This window comes from Leguminivora glycinivorella, chromosome 10 (assembly GCF_023078275.1).
Source record: "Leguminivora glycinivorella isolate SPB_JAAS2020 chromosome 10, LegGlyc_1.1, whole genome shotgun sequence".
In the NCBI taxonomy this organism is placed as follows: Eukaryota; Metazoa; Arthropoda; class Insecta; order Lepidoptera; family Tortricidae; genus Leguminivora; species Leguminivora glycinivorella.
The window spans coordinates 3,394,597-3,417,667 of record NC_062980.1 but is presented as its reverse complement, the minus strand read 5'-3'; the positions used below and the strand labels follow the sequence as shown (position 1 = coordinate 3,417,667).

The following is a 23,071-nucleotide window of genomic DNA, read 5'->3' as shown; positions in this document are numbered from 1 at the left end:
TCCATAAATATTTCCCGTCATAAAAATTACACCCTGTATTGTGGAACTAAAAACTGAAATCAATAGTTACAATAATATAATCACGGTGTATGAATAGGAGCGCCGGATCGAATTAGGTACTTCAATATCGGGACAAAAGGTTCTGGAGTTTCGAGGATTTCGTAGGGAAATGTAAAATAATAGTGCATTAGGGTAATTCCGAAAGTCGTCTAATTACGAAAGTCACATAAAAATCACCATTATTTCCATCATATCAAGATTCCCTCTTCGGAATTACCAGAGCATTTTTGTCATTCGGAATTACCCTAATGCACCATAATAAAAATTTACGATAGTTTAGCTAGTTTACTTCGTTTATTTTAGATAGTAGACCTTTACGTGTTTTCGACATTTATAATTGGTCTGTTTTCGTTACTAATGTAATAAAGTTCTTAAGGTTACCTACTATGTATAAGTTTTAATTGGGAAGACTTACAAAAAAATCGGGAGAATCCCGCCAAAGCCCGACCCTCTGGCAATCTTAAATTATGTATGACTGCGCACGAGAAGTAGGTACCTACGCCTCGTGTCACAGCGCGGCGTCGCGCCAGCGGCATGCGCCAACCTGATTGGCTATCGGTTGCGCGCCACACAGCGCAAAAATTTAAAATACTACTCTATTGCGTTGCGTTTTATTCTGCCAAATATTGAAAACCCATGGATGAAAGTGACCCAAATTAAAAATGATGACTTGATATCATTTTATAATAATATAGACGTCAACTTATTAACATGAATTTTTTTTTCAGGCTTTGACAGGGTTTTTATTAAAAAAAAAATTTTTTTATATATAAGCAATTGATAAAATGTGACACACTTTAAGAAAATATATATATAATAATGTCCTGAATGGTATAAGACTTCACTTACCAACTCTAATATTTTGTTAGGTGTTTTAGGGCCAATATTAGACATTTTTAAAATATCATTAAACCCATGGATGAAAATGACCCAAAATGCATATGTACATCGGCAACCACGTTGTTTTTATATAGATACAAATAATTTCTTCTCGAATATTTCTTTGACTGAACACTGCTTAAAAATAGAAATACCTAAATTTCGAGCTAAGCAGGTACCTAGGACGACCCAAAATATTATTTTTATATTTGATCAATAGTCTAAAAACTATATGCAAAAAAGAAGCAACGTGAATATTATCGAAACCTCAAAAGCTATCGCTACCCGACTATGTCGAGAGCGCGACGCATACTACCTAACTGTAACCGTCGGACTATCCGCGCCGTGTCCAAGATCACCGCCTTCTGCATCTGGCCCTTGATCCAGCCACCTAGCGAGAGTCTCTTAAGATGTTGGTCGAGACTCTTCGCTATGAGACCGTTCGCTGAAACGACTATCGGAACAATGATCGTTGAATCAACATCCCACATGGCGGTTATCTCGTGAGCCAAGTCTAGGTACTTACTGGACTTGTCCTTCTCGGCTTTCACGAGATTCTCATCATGGGGGATGGTGATGTCAAATTTAAGAATTTCACCACCCCCTTTCTTCCCGTGGGCACAGTATAATAAAGAGTACTATCGTACTTATTATTATTATTATTAGGTAGCTATAAGCATAACATATATACAAACCAATGGGCATTAAGATGGACATGAGCCGTATGAGGTACAACCAAATGCTAAATAATCTATTAGAAGCCAGTCCCGATTGTCAAGCCTGGGGGCCGATTTTTGAGTCTCACTGTCACTAAAATACCGGTTGAAAACGGTGAATTGCCTATTATTTTCATAGTGACAATTTTCTGAATTCGAACGCCGTGAGACTCAAAAATCGGCCCCCTGCACTTTTATGTGTACGAGTATCTAGTCTGTCTGTATGGGACACGCCGACAACACTGAGTGTCGCATGTGTGGCGAAGAGGAAGAGACCGTCAGACATTTAATGTGTGAATGTCACGCCCTCGCCAGACAAAGAATGAAGAACTTCGGAACAGGCTACCTGGCACCGAAGGACTTCAGAGAGCTACCCATGAGCCTCATCATCCGATACGTGGAAATGGTCGAGAAGCTCCTGAATAGCTGAAGGATCTTAGGATCGTAGGGGGTAATTGCACAAAAGATCCCGATGGGTCGAAGTGTATCCGTAAGGGCCCCCGCAGTTTTAAGATAAGATAAGATCTAGTCTGTCTGAGCATGTCTGTCTATTCTGCGTGTTTTTCGGTTGTCGACTAGGGCGTAGCGAGTTTACATCCAACCATTTTACAAAGGTCATAAACACCTTACCTAACTGTAACGGCTGTCTACCTTTTACTAAAGAGCATAGATTTGCGACCAAATAATTTGAAGGAGGTTCAACGGCTTCGCTGGTCGCACTCGGCTAATCAACTTATAAGATTACATCCTTAATTTCACTCGAAACCACACGATGGAAATATGATATGGTGCCGTCAATAGCCTAACACGTCTAAGTAATCATCAGTTACTAGATTCTGATACATATCATCAGACATCGTAAGTTTTCAAGCAATTTTGGTGCAGAATTGTCGCGTTAAAGAAATATTTAATACAGGGTGTAACAAAAATGGTGGTGATCCGTTTAAGGACGTATTCAGTGTCGTATTCTCATCAGGAAAAAGTAGGATAAAAATTTTTTTTCGCAAAAAAATTTTTTATCTTTGTATGGAGATTCGACCGATTCGCGCGGCCCGGCTCATACAAAAGTGAAAATTTTTTTAGCGAAATAAAATTTTCTTCTACTTTTTCCTGATAAGAATACGATACTGAGTACGCCTTTAAACGGATCACCACCATTTTTGTTACACTCTGTATACATATTATGTCCGAAGCCAGCTTACTAGCGTACCTACTTAGTAGTACTTAGTTAATTAGGATAAATAACAGTAAAATGAGCCTCAACCCTTCGTCTGTGTTTGATAAGGATTCTAACAATAAGGACTTGGATTTTGAAAATTTATATCAAAGTTCATATAAAGTTTATATATAGGTATTTTATGACAATATTTTGACAGAAACAGCCGACGAGTTAATTGATCATCTACAATTAAGTCACTTAGAAAACACATGTATGAATTCCTACCATGCTGCACCGAAATTGCTGGAAAACTTACGATGTTTGCATACCATAAAGCAAATTCAATAGGTACATGTACCTTTATTAAATTAAAAAACGGCCAAGAGCGTGTCGGGCCACGCTCAGTGTAGGGTTCCGTAGTTTTCCGTATTTTTCTCAAAAACTACTGAACCTATCAAGTTCAAAATAATTTTCCTAGAAAGTCTTTATAAAGTTCTACTTTTGTGATTTTTTTCATATTTTTTAAACATATAGAGGGTAGATCGACGCGTACGCGATAGCTAGCTTATGCTGTGCTCTGTGTTCAAATAAATAGTTAGAAGTGTTTTTTAAGGAATATACCCGCAAGTTACTGTGAATTACAGTGAAATACTTCACCACTAGTGTTATCCAAGCAAAACAAAAACAAAATAAGGACAATTTGTGCATAAACTTAAAATAGTGTATCTTCCTACCCACAACTTTGAAAATATAAAAACCAAATAATTTTATTCAATAAAACAGACTTAAATAATTATCAAAACAACCATGAAGTGTTCCAAATGCAATAAAGCAAGCGGTGCTAAGTGCTTAATAATTAGTTGTGACTCATGTTCGACCAAACTTTGCCAAGAATGTGCAGGACTTTCACCTACAGAGGTGCGCGTGTTTGAGCTAAAAACTATCCAAAGAGTGGTTCAGTTCTTGTGCATGGACTGCAAGAAAGCTATGCGCGATTAAAAACAAAGGCAGGCACGCCAATGGCAAGAACATCAAGTCTGACCAAACACCTACCCAACAAGAATACCTAAAAATGCTACGCACAGAATTAGAGGACCGCACAAGAGAAGGAGAGGACAACCTCACAATTAAATTCATTAATGGTTGCCCCAAAATCATTACTCTGGCAAAAAACCAAGCCACCCATCAATAACATCTTGCAATAATAAACAAAACTTCACAAACCTACCTATTTTAAGCAATATCATCATATACACTAACTTAGGCTCATTACAACCAAAATTTGATCTATTTCATGCTCGTGTTCTTACATGCAAACCCAAGCCGATTATCATAGCTGTGACTGAAACATGGTTGAATGCGAATATACCTAACAATCTAGTGAGTATTCCGGGTTATGATCTATATAGAAAGGACCGTGGTGACCGGAGAGGCGGAGGCGTCGCCGTGTACGTGGCTCAGGAGGTATGTGGATTACAAGTAATAGCTAAGTTTAATACCAGCTACTCGTCCTTGAAGTCTATTGATACGCTATGGCTAGACATAACTTTAAACCAATACCATCTACTATTTGCATGCATTTATCGACCGGATGATTCTTGTATATATGAAGAAAAAATATTATTAAGTGAAATAACCTCTGCCTCCATATCACAAAACGTCATCATTACGGGAGATTTCAATTACCGTGAGATAGCTTGGCCACTAACAAACATTCAACACAGTGAAAGTAGAAGAGAGTTTATGTTTGAAGATATGTTCGTGCAAAGCAATTTATATCAATTGGTCCAGAAACCCACCCGACACCGAGAAGGCAATCGATCATCGCTTCTCGACCTTGTCATGACAAACGACGAAAACTTGATTGTAGATGTTGAGCACCAACCACCTGTTGGTAAATCAGATCACGATTTGTTGCTACTGTCAATGCAGCTGGAAAACAACAATAAGCTTAGTAAAGTTAAAAAAACAAACAGAAAAAACTACTTTAAATCTGACACGGGAAGTATAGACTTGGCTTTGTATGAAAGCAATATTTTAGACTTAGTAAAAACGCGTAATACAACAAACTGTAAGTGGGAAACATTTGAATCCACCATACTCGAAGTAGCAAACAAGCACACACCAAACATGAGACCACCACGCAAGCCACCACTTAAACCTTGGATCGACAAGGACATAAAACTAAAAATACGGGAAAAACGAAAAGCATGGGACAAATACCTACTTACGGGAAGCAAAGACGATTACAAGCACTACAGGACACTTAATAACTCACTTCTAAATATAACTAGGCGATCTAGAACTGAATATGAAAGCCGTATAGTAAACCTCGGACCTAAAGCTTTTTACGCGTACATTAGAAAACAGCTATCTACTAAAGTTTCAGTTCCCCGAGTTATGCGCGACGGAGACAATACAGTAACATGCGAGGTTGACATAGCAAATGCCCTCGCCAAACGATTTGAAAGTAATTATGTTAAGGAGTCAAATGACCCAGTACCTCTAGTTGCGTGCCCTCGCATTCAGGAATCTTTATGTAACATTATCATTACAGAAGACTTAGTCTGGAACAAACTGAAAAAGCTGCGCGATGACACTTCCATGGGCCCCGACGGAATTCCAGCGATCCTACTAAAGAAATGTAAAGCTATTCTGCCACCACTGACGCACATTATGAAAGAATCATTCAACACATCAACCGTGCCGCAGAAGTGGAGGAACGCCATAGTGACACCTATTTACAAAAAAGGAGACAAGCTCAACCCCAATAACTATAGACCAATCAGTCTAACTTGTCTAGCCGTTAAACTAATGGAAGCGATTATAAACGACGAAATAAGACAATTCCTAGATAGTAACCATATCATCGTCGATCAACAACATGGATTCATGAAAAGGAGATCCACCGTCACCAACCTATTAGCATGTGTCAAAATCTGGTCTCACCATCTGGATAACGCGGAACCAATCGACGTGATATACCTAGACTATGAAAAAGCCTTTGATAGAGTGCCTCATCGCAGACTCCTGGCTAAGTTGGAACACTTCGGCATAAGGGGAAAGCTTCTACAATGGATAGAATCATTTCTAAAAGACAGAAAATTCAGGGTGCGAATAGCTGACAGCGTATCTGACGAATTTGATGTCTGGAGTGGTGTTCCGCAAGGATCGGTGATCTCAACCACCTTGTTCAATATATTTGTGACTGACTTACAAACCGTCATCAAGTCCAACTTCAGCTTCTTCGCGGACGACTCCAAGCTGTTTGTTAACCCACTGATAGACCACAGCAAGCTACAGTTAGACCTGGACAGAATTAAGGACTGGTGCCTCACATGGCTTATAAATTTGAACGAAACAAAATGCACAGTTCTGCACATGCACAAAAAGAACCCAAATTTGCCCTATACTTTAAATAATGTACAGTTAGCAGATACTGCGACCCAACAAGACCTGGGAGTTATTATGTCTAACGACCTGAAGTGGGAACCGCATATTTCCAAAATGGTAAAAAAGGCCAACTCGATAGTTTACATAATTAGAAGAGCTTTTCGTATCCTTACTCCTGAAACAATGCTAAAAATATACAAGACCTATATAAGACCTATTCTGGAATACGGTTTTCAAGTATGGAATCCGTACTTCAAAAAAGACATTGATATGATCGAGCGAGTGCAGCGTAGATTTACTAAAATTCCCGCACAACTAAAGTCACTCTCCTACGAAGAAAGATTAGTGAAGCTGGGCCTGACGTCACTGCAAAAGAGGCGTGAACGTGGAGATTTGATCGAGACCTTTAAAATCATTCAAGGGTACTATGACTGTCCAGAACTAGTCGACCTGTTCACTCGAAATTCAAACACGCGCACAAGAGGACACAACATAAAACTTGTAACAACAAAGCACAAAACAAATATCGGTAAAAACTTCATTACAAACAGAATAGTGCAAGCTTGGAACAAATTACCCTCTGAAGTTGTGAACTCTACCAGTGTTAATCAATTTAAAAATAGACTAGACAAACTATCTAAGTAGTGAAATCGTGCAAAGTGAACTATGATTTAGACGTACCAGCATCAGCTGCCTGTCTAAAACGAAATAATAAAAAAATAAAAAAATATTTGGACTTTGTCGGCGTGATTCATATACATATTGGTACCAAATTTCAGGTTTCTACTGCTAACGGTTACTGAGATTATCTGCGGACGGACGGACGGACGGATGGACGGACGGACGGACGGACGGACAGACAGACATGGCGAAACTATAAGGGTTCCTAGTTGACTACGGAACCCTAAAACTCGCGTATTCCCTTGTGCGCGTTTACGGCCCGGCCACGACAGCGGTGAGCGGCAACTATACGTGCGAATGAAAAGTTCCATCGCTGTGTCTCGCTCCAATGTATGGCCGCCGCTCACCGCTGTCGCGCTTAGACCAATGTCGTGGCCAGGCCTTTAAGGTACTCGCATTTTTAGGCCATCAAACACTTTCACATAGGTAGCGTTTTTGAAGTCACGTCATTTCTATTAGTCTCCTGGGATTCCTGGGAAACTCAGGAGGAGATGTTACTCACATATATAATGTTCTCATGGAACCTCTTCCTCAGGTTGTCAATAAAGGCCGCCTCAGACTGATAGTCCTCTAGCAGCACAAAATCCTGAACGCCGACGCGCTCGCGATGTTGAAGCGCGTGCTCCATGGCGCCGGCCACAGATACCGGCCGCAGCAATCTGGAAAAAAAAAATAGTTTAAATATGGAACTTGGTATAAATTTTCGGGTCAACCGCCATAGAGTATATTGAATAAAGCTGGTGTAATTTGACAGACGTTTAGATGCTCTCTTGGAGTGATAACAGTCAAATGTTACAGTTGACGACCGGTCTGGCTCAGTCGGTAGTGACCCTGCCTGCTAAGCCGCGGTCCTGGGTTCGAATCCCGGTAAGGGCATTTATTTGTGTGATGAGCACAGATATTTGTTCCTGAGTCACGGATGTTTTCTATGTATATAAGTATGTATTTATCTATTTAAGTATGTATATCGTCGTTTAGCACCCATAGTACAAGCTATGCTTAGTTTGGGCTAAGTTGATATATCTGTGTAAGGTGTCCCCAATATTTATTATTTATTTTTTATTTATAAATACACGTCAATTAAATTTAGTGAAGTGTGGCTGAAGGGTAGCGAGAGCGAGAAACAGTACGTAATTTGTTCGTAGGTAGGTACAATGAATTCGTCAAGGGTCATAGTCATCACTGTGTGTATTTTTTTATTTTTTTTGTTTATTATAAATGGGCTTACTCTTGACCAAAGACTAGCCAAAGGCAAAGACTTGGCCTACGATGGAGTGAGCTAAATAATAATATATAATTTCGAAAGACAAGGAAATAATGTTCAACAAGTTTAAAACAAATTGTCTAAAATTACGAGTTATAGTTTAATCTGTTATAGAAATTCACTGAAGTAAATTCAGTCTAAGCTTAATTTACCTACTTTGCTACGATTTTGATAGGCCACAGTGGCCCATTTCTCAAAACTGAAAGTTACAAGACAGTCAGAAGCGGAAGTCTCTTTCCAACCTGTCATATTAGACAATGACTACCATTTGTAAATTGTAACTTGTAACTTTGAGAAATGGGCCCCTGATCAAGTAAAATTTAAAGTAGCACTCTCATTTTATTTTATTCGTGTATCTATTAAAATATGTAGCTGCCAACGTTGCTTAGAATAACTATTACATTCCATTGAAAATGAAAATGAAATATTTATTTTTCAAGTAGGCATATTACAATGCGCATATGAACGTCAAATAAAGCTACGCCGGCTCTAACCCTACGCCTCAGCCTCGAGAAGATTTCAGTCCCCCCTCAGTTGGGAGGGGGGTATTCACTATGAGACCGGCAAGAAACCTCGGCGGGCAACTTCTTTTCAAAACGTTACATCTTATAATTAACATGAATTAAATAACAAGATACAATTTACCATGCAAAAGTATTCATCAAATTTATCTTTGAGACCTATTAAATCCTAAGGTATTCGCGATTCGTGTAAATAGCGTAGATCTCTTACCGCAATGTAAGTATTCTGTACAACGTCCCAAATTTTCCAGTATTAACATCGTTGTACCCCATATCTCTATCACTTTCACTGCACTGTATACATTGGTAACCCACAAGAACTCTGCGCGAACTGACGTCCGCAGATCAACAATGACGGTAAAAGATAAACAAATCATTAGTAATTGTTACTAGTAACGTGTTAGTTAGTTAAATAGTTTACTTTACTACTTGTAAACAAAGTGTATCAACCGGTTTACGTGATGAGTAAAATAAATAATTAGTCAGTTGAGGGGCATTCCACTACAATGTCCTTACGAAATGCAATTCTTCTAATACTCCTGCAAAGAAAGCAATTTTGTCTGTGACTAGCTTCCATTTCATAACTTGATTGAATGACAAATATTTCAAAGTATCTATGCTTATATGCTATATAATTTTAGAGTGTATGGGTATACAGTAGTACATAAAAATAGTTGAGTAGTCTTATGTAAATCTACTGAAAAAAGAGTATTAAAGAAAAAAGTGTTTATTTGTTTATTTGGAAAGCAAAATAAATAAACGTGAAAGAGTCAATGTTTCAAATAGGTACCTTAACAGTACGGACATTCACTTTTTTTTTTAAATTATAAATGGGTTTACTCTTGGCCACAGACTAGCCAAAGGCAAAGACGTGGCCTACGATGGAGTGAGCTCGCCCAGAAGATGCCTGTTCACTCTTGATTTGAAGGTTGCCGGGTTATATGAGCTGGGAAATATAGCCGCCGGCAAGGAATTCCACTCCTTGGCAGTGCGCATAAGAAAAGAAGCAGCAAAGCGCTTCGTGCGGATTCGAGGAATATCTACCAAGTAAGGATGGAGACCGGCCGTGCGTCTATGAGTATTATGATGGAATATAACTACACTTAACTATGCATAAAGAACTATAGTATTATAAAGAGAGATGCAGCACGACAAAGCATAACAGAGTGAGAAAAAACGAATAAAAAAAACTAGGTACTCTTTATAACCAGATAAACAATGCATATTATATTACTGTACATCCCACATATCTCAGATTATTGGACGAATTCCATAAAACCCGATAAAGGAACAATTAACAAAATCATGTTTACCTTCTGACCTCATTAAACCTTGAGTAGATAATGGGGAAAACAAACTATTATTCCATACGGAAACTATTTTGCAAAGGGCAATGATGTAGGTTACTACGGTATGTGTTTAGATATGTCAGAAGTTATTTTTGCTCATCATCATCATAAATTTAAGAGGGCTCTTGTCGGTGAAGCAATCTCCAGCTATTTATGTCTTTCCTGGCCCCGTAGCCGAATGGCATTTCTCCGACGCCAAACGAAAGCGATACGCCGCTGGCTCTGTCGCGCCAATACGCAAGCGCGATAGAGATAGATATCTACTAGCGCTTCGTTTCGTGAGCGTTTCGTGAGCGATTGTGCCATTCGGCTAGCCACCCTGGGCTTTTCCTTTGACAGCCAGATACGACACGACATTCACTTCGCTCAATGCACTATTCGAACCAAAAATGTTAGATCGAGATACGATATGGATCGGATATGACCGTATTAAAAATCTGCGTTCCTCCTTCCAAATGAGATCTATAATATATCTTATCCGGAGCTAATTACTGATATACATTATAGTTCGGAATAGGCCTGTTCTGTGTAGGCGGGGTGTTTGTCTAGCATTTCCCTTTCCTCGCAGGTTTTAAGCTGAAGCTCTCCTCAGCAGCATTAAGTCGCTAAGCGAGCGAGATGTACTATGAGCTGCAAAAGTGCATGGCTAATTTATCAATGAATTTCTTTCATAATTTCTCCATGCATTTTTGCAGCTGATAGTACCTACAAAATTATCTTGAGCTCTTAGTCATATTCTCTTGATGTCAAAATAATTTAGAACTTCTCGCCCGCTTAGCGACATCTACCTCTGACTGTACCTACGTAGTATGTACCTAATATAAATCTAGTTACTGCTATAGAGACGTCTTGCTAAATATCTCGTCATACGCCAAACCCTAATCGACGTGATATTTGCGAATGTCACGCTGTTGCGAAATACCATGAGACGGCCAAACGGCCATAACATGCCATTAATGCCGTCGCGCTGTCTCCACAGAGAATGCTACATTTTTATAAAGTTTTTACATTCAAGGACTTGTTGAGGCATTTATATATCACAAAGATTTTGTTATATCATAGTTAAGCTGTAAAATGTCCAGTATAAAATGAGCTAGAAGTGGTTCAACAGTTAAAGTCCAACTAACGCCTATATTATAGTAACTACAATTCTGTAACCGCTAAAAAAAGTGATGTGCAAGTGTGTATTATAAATTTTACAGAAATTTTACATTAGCAAAAACGTCTGCAATCGATACCAATAGGCTTAGAATAAATTTAAAAGTGGAAAATGTCTGCCTTGGCTGAGACTTGAACTCACGGCCTCTGACCCATTCTGTCCCATTGACCTTAGTGGTGGAAAATTTCGCTGGCTTGGTTGAAGTCTTGGTGGCTCAGTTGGCAGAGCGCTGGAGTATCGATCCAGGGGCCGTGAGTTCAAGTCTCACCCAAGGCTGACTTTTTCCAGTTTTAAATTTATTCTAAGCCCAGATGTGTATTATACAATGTGACATGATCTGGGTAAAGGTACCTTATTGTCGATGGCGCTTACGGCGTTATGAGCGATGTTCGTGTACAAATATAAATACGACGTCGCGGGCCGTAAACGCCATCGACAATTTGAGGGCACGTCCCTTTATCCAGATAACGTCACATATAGACAAAATAAAAAAACTTCGACATTTCTGACCGCGAACTGTACAAATTTATCTATATTTAGAAACTGTATCTACTAAGATGTCTGAAGGTAAGGAAGAGAGTGCGTTCCCTTCTCAGACTTCACAGTTTTGTCTGTTAATGTTAAAATACTTTTTCTAATGGTTTCATTTGACTTGCTAAGGTTTCCCTGAAAACAGCTTTTCTCCATTTATCATTATTTTAGCTAACTACCTACTACGAAATACGAATGATAACTCAACCCATCAGCTATGTATTGCTTTCCTTAATCCTTGTTCATCGATTCGTTAATTTGCTAACTCACCGATCGCTTATTTACTAGTTTCTGTCGGCCTTGTGCACCCTGCCCTATTTTATTATTGTTTACTAACATTCCCCAGGAGCCCAAGTTCGCCAATATTAGGGCATGTTGTGTGCTCTTTTTTGAGTCCATCAATAATGGTGGCGTGTCAGACCGCCGGGAGCCGACCCATTTTCATTACGCGCGTCAAAACGGTGTTATTGTTTAACCAATTCCGATGGAGGTTCGGCCGAATGTTTGACTGTTAAAGAAACTTTTGGGTTTATAGTCATTTAGGTATTAAGCATATAAGTAGTTGATTATAGAGCGAGTCAGCGCATCTCGCTTATCAGTTTTTTGCGTCTTATCATGATTCGTCATGATTATTCATTTGGCAAATCTTGCAGCGCTAACAAGTTTACTGTTTCGTGAATTATTCCGAAATTCCTCTTGGTGTCTTTAGCCAAGCCTTTTGTTTTTTCAACAGTGTCACTTATGTTACCTTTAAAAGACTTTTCCAGTACAGATGGTGTTCTTTTACTCACTAGTGCGAGTTGTGGTTCGTTATATGCCAGGTCGAAACTTTGGAGGGCCATCTGTTCTGAAAAACTTCGTACGATACACGTGCGAAATTCGGTGGTGTTTTAATTTATCGCCACTCGTTTTGAACTTCCATTTTTTCGCAATAGTATCGTAATGTACTATTTTGGATTTATGTTTAACAGTCGTAAGAGCGTTTTTTTAAATTGAATAACACCATCACTTTGCATAATTTATGGGAAGGCCGTGAAATAAAATATAATGCGAGTAGGTAATTCTAGTAAGTAAGTAATACATGCCTTGACCCGTTTAAAATACTAATTATTCATAATTAGTCATGTTTTTGGCGCGCATTATTAGTTTTCCGTTCGGTTTCCTTGACATTTCAATAGGTTATTAAAATAGGATAAGAATCCGCTTAAGAAGAAGAACTGTTAACTTGAATATACAGTAGGTGTTTCAAGGTGACTGATTTTTCATCCAATTTCATAAATTTTAAGGTGGAGGTTTTATTAATATAGGTACCTAATACCTACATTTATTTTTATTCTGTAGTGCAGTATTAAGTACATAGGTATCTATCTAGATTATAAATCAAACATACATATTGATAGTCCAAATTAAAATGATAAATAGTCATACAGTCCAAGCCACAAGCTTTCTTTGAATGCACAAGCTATTGATCTATTTCAGTTCAAAATCATAACAACATTGGTGCTTAGTCAACGTTCCAACCGCTTACGCTTCATAATAAGCGTTTTTCCCCTCACTAGCTCGGAAACACGTGTTTTGTCCTTTAATACCAGCGGGTAAAAACGCATTTTATCCACTAGTGGGTAAAGTAATTTGACCTTGAATAAAGTAAAATTAACTGCTTTAAAATTGATAAAAGTAGGTGAATCTTAGTAATTAAGATGATTTACCACCTGTGGAACTACTGAAAGCAATGATAAACGCATTTTTTTGCGTTTTAGTTTCCTCGCTATAGTGAGGGGAAAAGTTTTGTGTTACACTCGGGTGCAAATGTATTTTACTTAAATACAACTTGCCTTTCTGTAGTGGGGCGGCAGAGCTAGTCGATCGCGAAGTAGCAATTGCCACTTCGGCTAGTACGGCAGATATTAAGCATCAAAATTATCGATACAATATCGAAAGGTTGAGAAATTTGACATTCAAGTGTCAAAAGTGCAATAGGTGTCAATTCGTCAAGTTTTATGAATAAACAATTTGAGGCAAGTCATAATTATGTGAAATGCGAAAGGGTTTAGAACAATGAGGTCGTTTGAGTCACGCTAAAACTTGAGAACAGTAAGCAATTCGATTAGCTCAAGTTGCTAAGCTAATTAATCAGTAATTAATTACAATTAGATTGATTTAGTCCTTGGTAAACACATTATTTAATGGTAGTTTAAGTAGCAAATAACGCTTTTCTAGTATTTTTCTCGTATCGAATTTGAAGTCTTATTTAATACAATAAGGTACTGCGGGGCAAATCTCGACTGGGGGGCAAATATAACTAGTCCATTTTTTCCATGTTTTACAATGTTTGCATTATTAAATAGAGTGTCCACCGGTTATATATGGCAGGCGTGTTCAGTGTATACATGTAGAACTCAACATCATAGTGCGAAAGTCATAGTGAGAAAATGGATCAGTTACAATTGCCCCCAGTCGAGATTTACCCCGCTGTACCTTACGCCTCAAAGTGGTCCCCAGATAAATGTCGGCCATATTATAGTATACAATGAATATAGAGTATAAAGTATAGAATATGAAGTAATTGCCTGATACTTAGGGCCAATCAACCACATTTGACAGACACATCATCGTCACGCAGCAGATGTCTACTCGTAAGGAACTTCCCATACAATAAAAATTAACGAATGCTTTAACGGTGAGAGACTGTTTGGTGCCTTCGGCCCTTAGACGAGGATCTGGAAGTGCGTTCTTATAATTTTTTAAGAGTTAAGATATAAAAGATGAGATATTTAGAATTCATTCTACACTATTCTGGACGCAAACACGAGTTTTGTTGTAAGTGGTAACCGCCCGCATGCTATTTTAGCGGCGTTACGAGTATTTGTTACCAAAAACGGAGCAAGTCAATCACCTTGCACGACGCTAAATTAGGAACAGGATCTGGCTTCAGGTTAAAACACTTTTGAGCGAAATCGCGCTCTGACTCATAAACTAAGTAATCTTTCTATTGACTTTTATGATTATGACATCAGACAGGACTAATATGAGCTTTTGTAAATATTTTTTAATCTGCATCATGTAGTTGTGCTGGTAGATATTTGTTTACTCGTGTTTAATGCAGAAATCGGGAAATTAGATACCTAATATGTAAAGCATCCATTCAAATAAATGTCTTATGTCCAATAATTCAATTGCATTAGCGTTCCTGTTGGTAACAGGAAAGGAAACCCATCACCATTTCCTGCAAAGGTCGCAGATCCTTTACGGGATGTTTGTAAGTGACTATGACGAATATGTTTACTCGGCGCAACATAAAAGGTAAACAACAATAGTGTTACGAAGAAGACGAACGGGAATAATTAATATGCCTTCTACATATTAATGAAATCCTAATGATGAAATAAACAACATTCATCTCGCGTCGATTACATAAGATTGTTCCTTGAGTTCCTCGTCTTTTGGTTTATATTAGGGATGTACCGACTAGTCGCCGACTAGTCGGGAAAGCCGACTATCCGGCCACATTTGTAGTCGGCGATTAGTCGGCAAAAAGGGCCGATTAGTCGGCACTTCATTAGTGATAGACAAAATCAAATTACCATCTGAAAATTATGGTTGTATTATGTAACTATTCGTAATTCCTATTTTTTTTGTCTAAATAACAAATATCTGTATTTATCACAGAAATAAATAATCCCACCTAGGATTATCGACTTCATAGGCAGGATCACTACCCACTAAGCCAAGCCGGTTGTCAAAAATGGAAAATGTATATAAACATTGTCATGAACCTTTGAACTTGCAAAAAATCATGAAAAGCGCGTTCGAAGGACCAAAAATGACATTCAAAATGTGAATTTAGTCGAAAATTAAGTTTTGGCCGACTAGCCGACTAGTCGGCCGACTAATCGGCCACCCAAGCGCCGACTAGTCGGTAGTCGGCCTAGTCGGCCAAATCAATAGTCGGTACATCCCTAGTTTATATTAATCAAGAACACGTTATATTATAAGTAGGTGATATATTTGCGAAATAGTGATGAAAGGTAAACAACTGTCATGAAAACTATCATTCGACGCGTGAGATGGTGTCAAAAATTTCATTTTTTATTGGGATTCAGGTTCACGAAGTAGGATGGAGACACAAATACAATGAGACTGTTTTTTGCTTGAAGTTTGTAATTTTTTTTAACGCGAGTTTAATTAAGCATAGAAATGATACACTTAAACAGTGTCATGCTTTCTAAATTTATTTTTCTCACTGCACCCACATTCGCGAATTTCTGTTTGGCCCTATGGTTGACTGGTAGAGAATGCCTCAAGGCATTAAGTCCGCCATTTGTACTTTTTTTTTTCAATTGTGCAATAAAGTTTAAATAAATAAATAAATACCTGTTTGTCTAGGTCGGTTGACTTAAATAGTACGTATTGTATATTGTATGTTAACTAGCATAGTAACGGGGTTGCCATAACCAGCTAATGAATGTCAACGCATTATGACAGGTGCACAGCAACTGTATTTTACTACCGTTGTTCGCTCCTACTTCCTTGTTACATGTTGAGTCAGTGAAGATTGTTGTATTGTGTTTAATTACTTATTTTCTTTTAATTACTTACTTTATTTTATTTCAAGTATTTATTAGATTTATGAAGAATTCCAATATAAATAGATTGCGAATGGGAGAAGGGAATGCAGTAATCGATGAAATCTCATGATCGGTAAGCATACCTACATATTCAATCTAAATAAAATAAACAACAAAATTTATTAGGAGCCGGCTGTGTCCCACTGCTGAGCAAAGGCCTCCCCCCTCTTTTTCCATTCGTCTCTGTTAAGCGCTATGTCTGGCCAACCACTGAAAAATGAGTCCAGGTTATCCCGCCATCGCCGATGTGATCTGCTGGATCCCCGGTTTGACTCGTGGGGCTCCCACTTCGTGGTTATCTTAGCCCACAAGTCGTCCGGCATTCGACAGACATGACCAGCCCAGTCCCATTCCGAGCTTCGTCCATTATTTGATTCTTAGAGCGCAGCGTGGTGTTCCGGATCCGATCAATTAATTTTACACCTAATATGCAAAATATTAATAAAATACCTATAAGTACTTCATAAATAAGAGAAGTAAGGTTGCTACTTCATCGTTATAATAATACGTATGTAATCTACAGACATTACAATAAATACTGATAAAAATGACAAGATTTGGTAATCATCAGAAGATTTCTTCGCAAATTTGTAGATTTAAAAACTTAAGTACTTAATGTATTAGTCTAGTAACCTTTGTCTTGCCTTGACCGATTGCTCGACTCCCAAACAGGTTTAATACGAGTATAAAATACAACTGGTGGTTCGAGCGTAGTTTTATCTATTTGATCCAATCTCTAATCCATTATTAACCCGGCGATACAATGCCATGTATCAATCTCACATCTATCAATATATTGATTTGGAAATTGATTTCAGCACACTGTTATTATTATTGCTACTGACCACCTAAATACTACTACCTAGTCTACCTAAATTAGTGTTACCGCACAATTTGCGTCCGATTCTGATTTTAATTTGTTATGATAATATGACACAGGGATTTGATACGTAGCTGGGAACAGTGACCTATCATCGATTGTTCCAATGTACTTATAAAGTACAATCGGACGAAAAACAATTGATGAAAAATACAGTTGAGTATTGCATATTAAGGAAATATAAACATAATCGGATTCCAACTCTCTGTGAGGTAGGTACCTATCTAAAGTATTTCTTTTTTTTGGGCTAAATATAATAGAAAATTTTTAGGTAGGCATAGAAACATACTAAGAGAAAGTAAACAGCATTAGGTAGAAAATTATTGTTTGCAAATGGTTATTTTGTTTGATGGCCTGTTGTCTTGCCGGAGAAAGGTGACCGCCGGCTTTGTCAATACTTGTGTTTATGAAGTAAATAAATGGTATGACCGGTCGTTATTGCTTTTTCCTTCCTGGTGAGCATTTGTGCCAGTATTATTGTGCATTTAGTCAAAGAACTCAGTGTTACGTTACGTGTATGAAAGGAACATACCTATATACACACGTTGTAACATGAGAAAACCGAATAATTTTAATAGTGTATTCCTCATCATATTAGAAGAGTAAAATGTCATATAAACTTTCTGGATTTCACCTACTTTCAGAGTTATAAGCATTTAAAAAAATAACAATTACTTAGGTACCTACTTATTATTTCTCAGAACAAAATGCTTGATGAAGATGATGCTGTTATCGGACATAGATAAGTCCGTTTTTACATTACCCGATCCGATATCGGATGTCGGAAGGATTTCAATGGAAAAAATCCAAGATGGCGCCTGTAATGTATGGGATATCGGTCCTACATCCGATATCGGATCGGATAATGTGAAAACGCACTAACTATCCTCGTTGATAGATATCAAAAAATTAGTAGTGACTTGTTACGAATAACATTTACTTTTTATGTAAAAATACAGAAAAAATTTTTTTGGCGAAATTTGCTTGACGTCATGTAACATTTTATCTTTACTTTGCCCCCAGAAATGCGGCGCGTAGTTAATCAATCTTTCGGTTTCTTCATGTCAACCAGGTCAACCTCAATATTTCGAAGAAGATTCTGAAGTAGTCGGGACTTTGATTTAATTTTTTGGTGTAGGTTATGCATGATCTCCGATTAATCAAAAACAATTATTTTGTTTTATAAAGGTACCACTTCACAGTCGGTTCTATTTTCAAAAAGGATTTATTGTGATAGGTAGGTACCAGTCGAGTTCATAAAATGTGTACATTTTTTCACCTTATTGCAATAGAGTTAAGGTGAAGAAATGTACAGATATTTATGAACTCGACTGTACATATTTACATTTCATGTCGATATTAGTTATTTGTTATACAAGGGGGCAAAGTTGTATTTTAACGCCGAGTGTAGAATTGAAAAACGAGCAAGTGAAAGGATTCTATAGTTGAACCACGAGCGAAGCGATTGGTTCGAGAATAGAATCCTGAACTTGCGAGTTTTTTAACACACGAGAAGTAAAATACATTTGCACCCGAGTGTAACACAAAACTTTTCCCCTCACTATAGCGAGGAAACTACACCGCAAAAAATGCGTTTATCACTGCTTCCAGTAGTTCCACAGGTGGTAAATTATCTTCATTACTAGATTCACCTACTTTTATTAATTTTTAAGCAGTTAATTTGACTTTATTCAAGGTCAAATTACGTTACCCACTAGTGGATAAAATGCGTTTTTAGCCGCTGGTATTAAAGACAAAACACGTGTTTCCGAGCTAGTGAGGGGAAAACATAATTAAAACCCATTTAGTTGTCAAAAGCGGACCCCAGGCTCCTATGAGCCGTTGCGAATGCCGGGATAACGCAAGGAGGATGATAATAAAACATGCGTTCTGCTTTGGAATTTTGTGGTTAAAATATAATATGTCAAAACCACATCACAGTCAATGTATTAGCACGGAGGGCAATCGATGTAGAAATTCAAAACTAGGTATTGAAGTGAAAATGTAACTAAAAGGCACAGGTCCCACCTCAAGCTAGTAAGCTATGAGCTATCGGCTATAAAAACGAACAAAAGATAAGAACGCCCACAGATGTCATATATACCATAGATCAAGCAAACGTATCTACTTAGCGTGTCAAATGAACTCAGTGAAATCCACTGAGTTGTCCGTCTTTACTCGCAGCTTGCAGCTTTCGGGCGTCAATTTTTGTAAGTTGAAGTCAACCAAAACATAAAAAATGCCTCGTTACGTGATATTCAATTGCAACAACACAAAAATTATGAACAATCAAGAACCTGAGACATATTTAAAATTACAGGCAAGAATCAACTTCAGTACAAAATTTGACACGCTCGGCCCCTATACAAATATATGAATTTGTTTCTTCTATCTAAATTAAGTTCTGTGAGAACGCCCGTGCAAATAAAAGAGACACGGCGATATTGATAGCTCACCGCTGGGCGAGTAAGTATAAACATCGCCGTGTCTCTTTTATTTACACGGGAGTGATTATCTTTTGTTCGTTTTTATAGCCGATAGCTCATAGTTTACTAGCTCGCGGTGGGACCAGTGCCAAAATCGTGCATATATAGAATACTAATCGATAAGGTACTTAAGCAATTTTGTTTTGTGGCGACAACAGTTATCTATCTCCGAGCTATTCAAGTATTCCTTAAGTGGTTTCTGTTGTCACGATTTATAACTTTTATAACATGCTATTTTGTCGTAAATTCCTTTTAAAGTGTTAAAAAAAAGCCATGGATCTGCACGAATGATGATTCGTCATGGATAATTTGTCCATTTTGAAAACTAATTACCACAAGAGAATCGAGTCGAGTAATAGGTATGAGATTATATATATAATATATGTAGAGAATTGTTTTTAAAGTAAAAATGTGTAGTCACAAGATAATGACTACCATATTATCAGAGAGAATACCTGTCAAATATTAATTAGCGTTTGTTTATCCAGTATCAACCAAATGGTGCGTTTCCGAAGTTCGTTATACTAGAGAATTTCTAATCTTTGAAGCATACTTAGTCTGATCTGATAATTTTGATGCTTACTGTTTTTTTTATGGGATAGGAGGCAAACGTGCAGACAGGACGCCTGATGGTAAGCGATCACTGCTGCCCATGGACACCCGAAACACCAGAAGTATTAGAGGTGCGTTGCCGGCCTTTAAGGTGGGTGTACGCTCTTTTCTTGTACGTGTATCTACCTACATAATTATGTACTTACTGTCAAATTAGGTAACCCACATTAATCTCTCAAATACCACTCAAAACTTGTCTATTGTAGATCTCACACCAGGCGCCGTAGCCGAATGGCATTTTTGCGACGCGAAACGAAAACGAAACGCCGCAAAAGATAGTCTGGCTCTGTCCCAATACGCAAGAGCGATAGAGGTAGATATCTACGAGCGTTTCGTTTCGTGAGCGTTTGTGCATTCGGCTACGCACGCTGCTGTCCAACGGGACAGAACCAACATATCGTATGTCGCGTCAGCTGTTTCTCGACACGACACGTAACGCGACACGGGGGTCGTGTGGCAAGTGCTTTATTCGGAGTTATGCTATGTGACGGCTGCCACCACAGCTGTAGCGTAGATGTCACAAGTTGTGTTTTTGTTAGGTAAGTTGTGTTGCAGCAAGTTGATAGTCGATACAGGTAATTAGGTCAGAGGTGCAAGTGCAACATGTAAAACTTGAACAAGTCGAGCACGTTCGTTTCAATTGATTTTTTCTAAATATTTTCATTTTATCCGTCCATACATCTACCTACGTCCAGTGTTAATAAAGTGCATCTAAGATGTCTGTGATGACAATGACGATACAAAAAACCGCCTTCAAAAATAAGCGCGTTACAAAACAAGGAGAAACTAAAAAGCAAAAAAAAAACCTTTGAATTCAGATTTCTTATCGTATAGCAATAATCTAAACATCCAAATTATAAACAAATCAATTATTTTTGTAGTCGGTACCAGACCTGTTCGTCGCCTTGCTATTGCCTGTTTGCCCCCACCCAACCATACCCAGGCTGGCCCCGACTCCAAAAATAATTGATTTGTTTATAATTTGGATGTTTATATTATTGCAATATGATAAGAAATCTGAATTCCAAGGTTTATTATTGTTTGCTTTTTAGTTTCTCCGTGTTTTGTAACGCGCTTATTTTTGAAGGCGGTTTTTTTTTTAAGTTTATTTATTTCTTGATTTTTAGTGGTTCCTATACTTCCTATTGATATTTTTTTTTTTTTATTTTATTTAATAAGAAACAAACAGTCGCATATATGTACATTGACATAGATTAAAGCACTTAAATTGCAGACTTACAGTTTCCTTAATGAGAATATTACTTACAAGTTACAAACCATAACATGCTATAAGTAGATAGCTCGATACATTTTCAATATGTGAAGTGCAAACTCGAATGAACCAGAAAAGAAAAAAAAACAAACAAAATAAAAAGAAAACAATCAAAAACAGAAGAAGAAAACCGTATTAAGCAAACCAAAATTACAAGTATCTATAACACTGTGATACATTGCAACGATAAGCGTTTAAAACTGCATACATTTTCATGGAATATATCAATGTGACTAAATTTCTTGTCATACGTCCTGCACGCCCTTTTTAACCGACTTCAAAAAAGGAGGAGGTTCTCAATTCGACTGAATGTTTTTTTTTTATTTTTTTTTGTATGTATGTTACTCGATATCTCCGAGAATCGTGGACCGATTTTCAAAATTTTTTTTTTGATCGAACGGGTATAACCCCGAGATGGTCCCATTGGCACCAAGTTGGGGTCTGATGATGGGATCTTGGAGAAATCGAGGGAACTCTTCAAATGTTATAGGCACATGTAATGTTTTTAGTGTATTTTTCAAAGGTACACCAGTATTTACGCCTGATGGTAATAATTTTATGTGGCTGAGCTGATGATGGAAGGTCAACTCCTCAATGGTTAGGAGTTAAAGGATAATTCTTTCACTACTGTACATATATTCGGACTTATACATATAATATCACTAGGAACCACTAAAAATCAACAAATAAATTAACTTTTTAACAAAAACTAAAACCGCCTTCAAAAAAAGCGTGTTACAAAACACGGAGAAACTAAAAAGCCAAAAATAATAAACCTTCGAATTCAGATTTCTTATCGGATTGCAATAATCTAAACATCCAAATTATAAACAAATCAATTATTTTTGGAGTCGGGGCCAGCCTGCGTATGGTTGGGTGGGGCAAACAGGAAATAGCAAGGCGACGAACAGGTCTGGTACCGACTACAAAAATAATTGATTTGTTTATAATTTGGATGTTTAGATTATTGCAATCCGATAAGAAATCTGAATTCGAAGGTTTATTATTTTTGGCTTTTTAGTTTCTCCGTGTTTTGTAACACGCTTTTTTTGAAGGCGGTTTTATTTTTTGTTAAAAAGTTAATTTTAATGAAACAGTTCCTAGCATAAGCTGTCCCACTGCGGGTGATACGAAAGAGAAGTTTCTGTCTACAAGTTCGTTGACGACGACGGGGTACCCTAAATATTATATGTATCAGTCCGAATATACGTACAGTAGTGAAAGAATTATTCTTTAACTCCTAACCATTGAGGAGTTGACCTTCCATCATCAGCTCAGCCACATAAAATTATTACCATCAAGCGTAAGTACTGGTGTACCTTTGAAAAATACACTAAAAACATTACATGTGCCTATAACATTTGAAGAGTTCCCTCGATTTCTCCAAGATCCCATCATCAGACCCCGACTTGGTGCCAATGGGACCATCTCGGGGTTATACCCGTTCGATTAAAAAAGAAATTTTGAAAATCGGTCCACC

General features: G+C 37.7%; 1 protein-coding gene across 4 annotated transcripts in view; it reads right to left on the bottom strand.

Moving 5' to 3' along the window:
- The window catches only part of LOC125230744 (unconventional myosin IC), a 137,344-nt gene that overhangs the window by 68,882 nt on the left and 45,391 nt on the right, over window positions 1-23,071 (bottom strand). For 3 of the 4 annotated variants that reach the window (XM_048136003.1, XM_048136004.1, XM_048136006.1), the window contains one exon: window positions 7,391-7,547. In XM_048136003.1, coding sequence (XP_047991960.1) covers window positions 7,391-7,547 — 157 coding nt within the window. Of the gene's footprint in view, window positions 1-7,390; window positions 7,548-8,884; window positions 8,962-23,071 lie in introns of those variants that run through there. The other variant, XM_048136005.1, reaches the window with a different exon arrangement.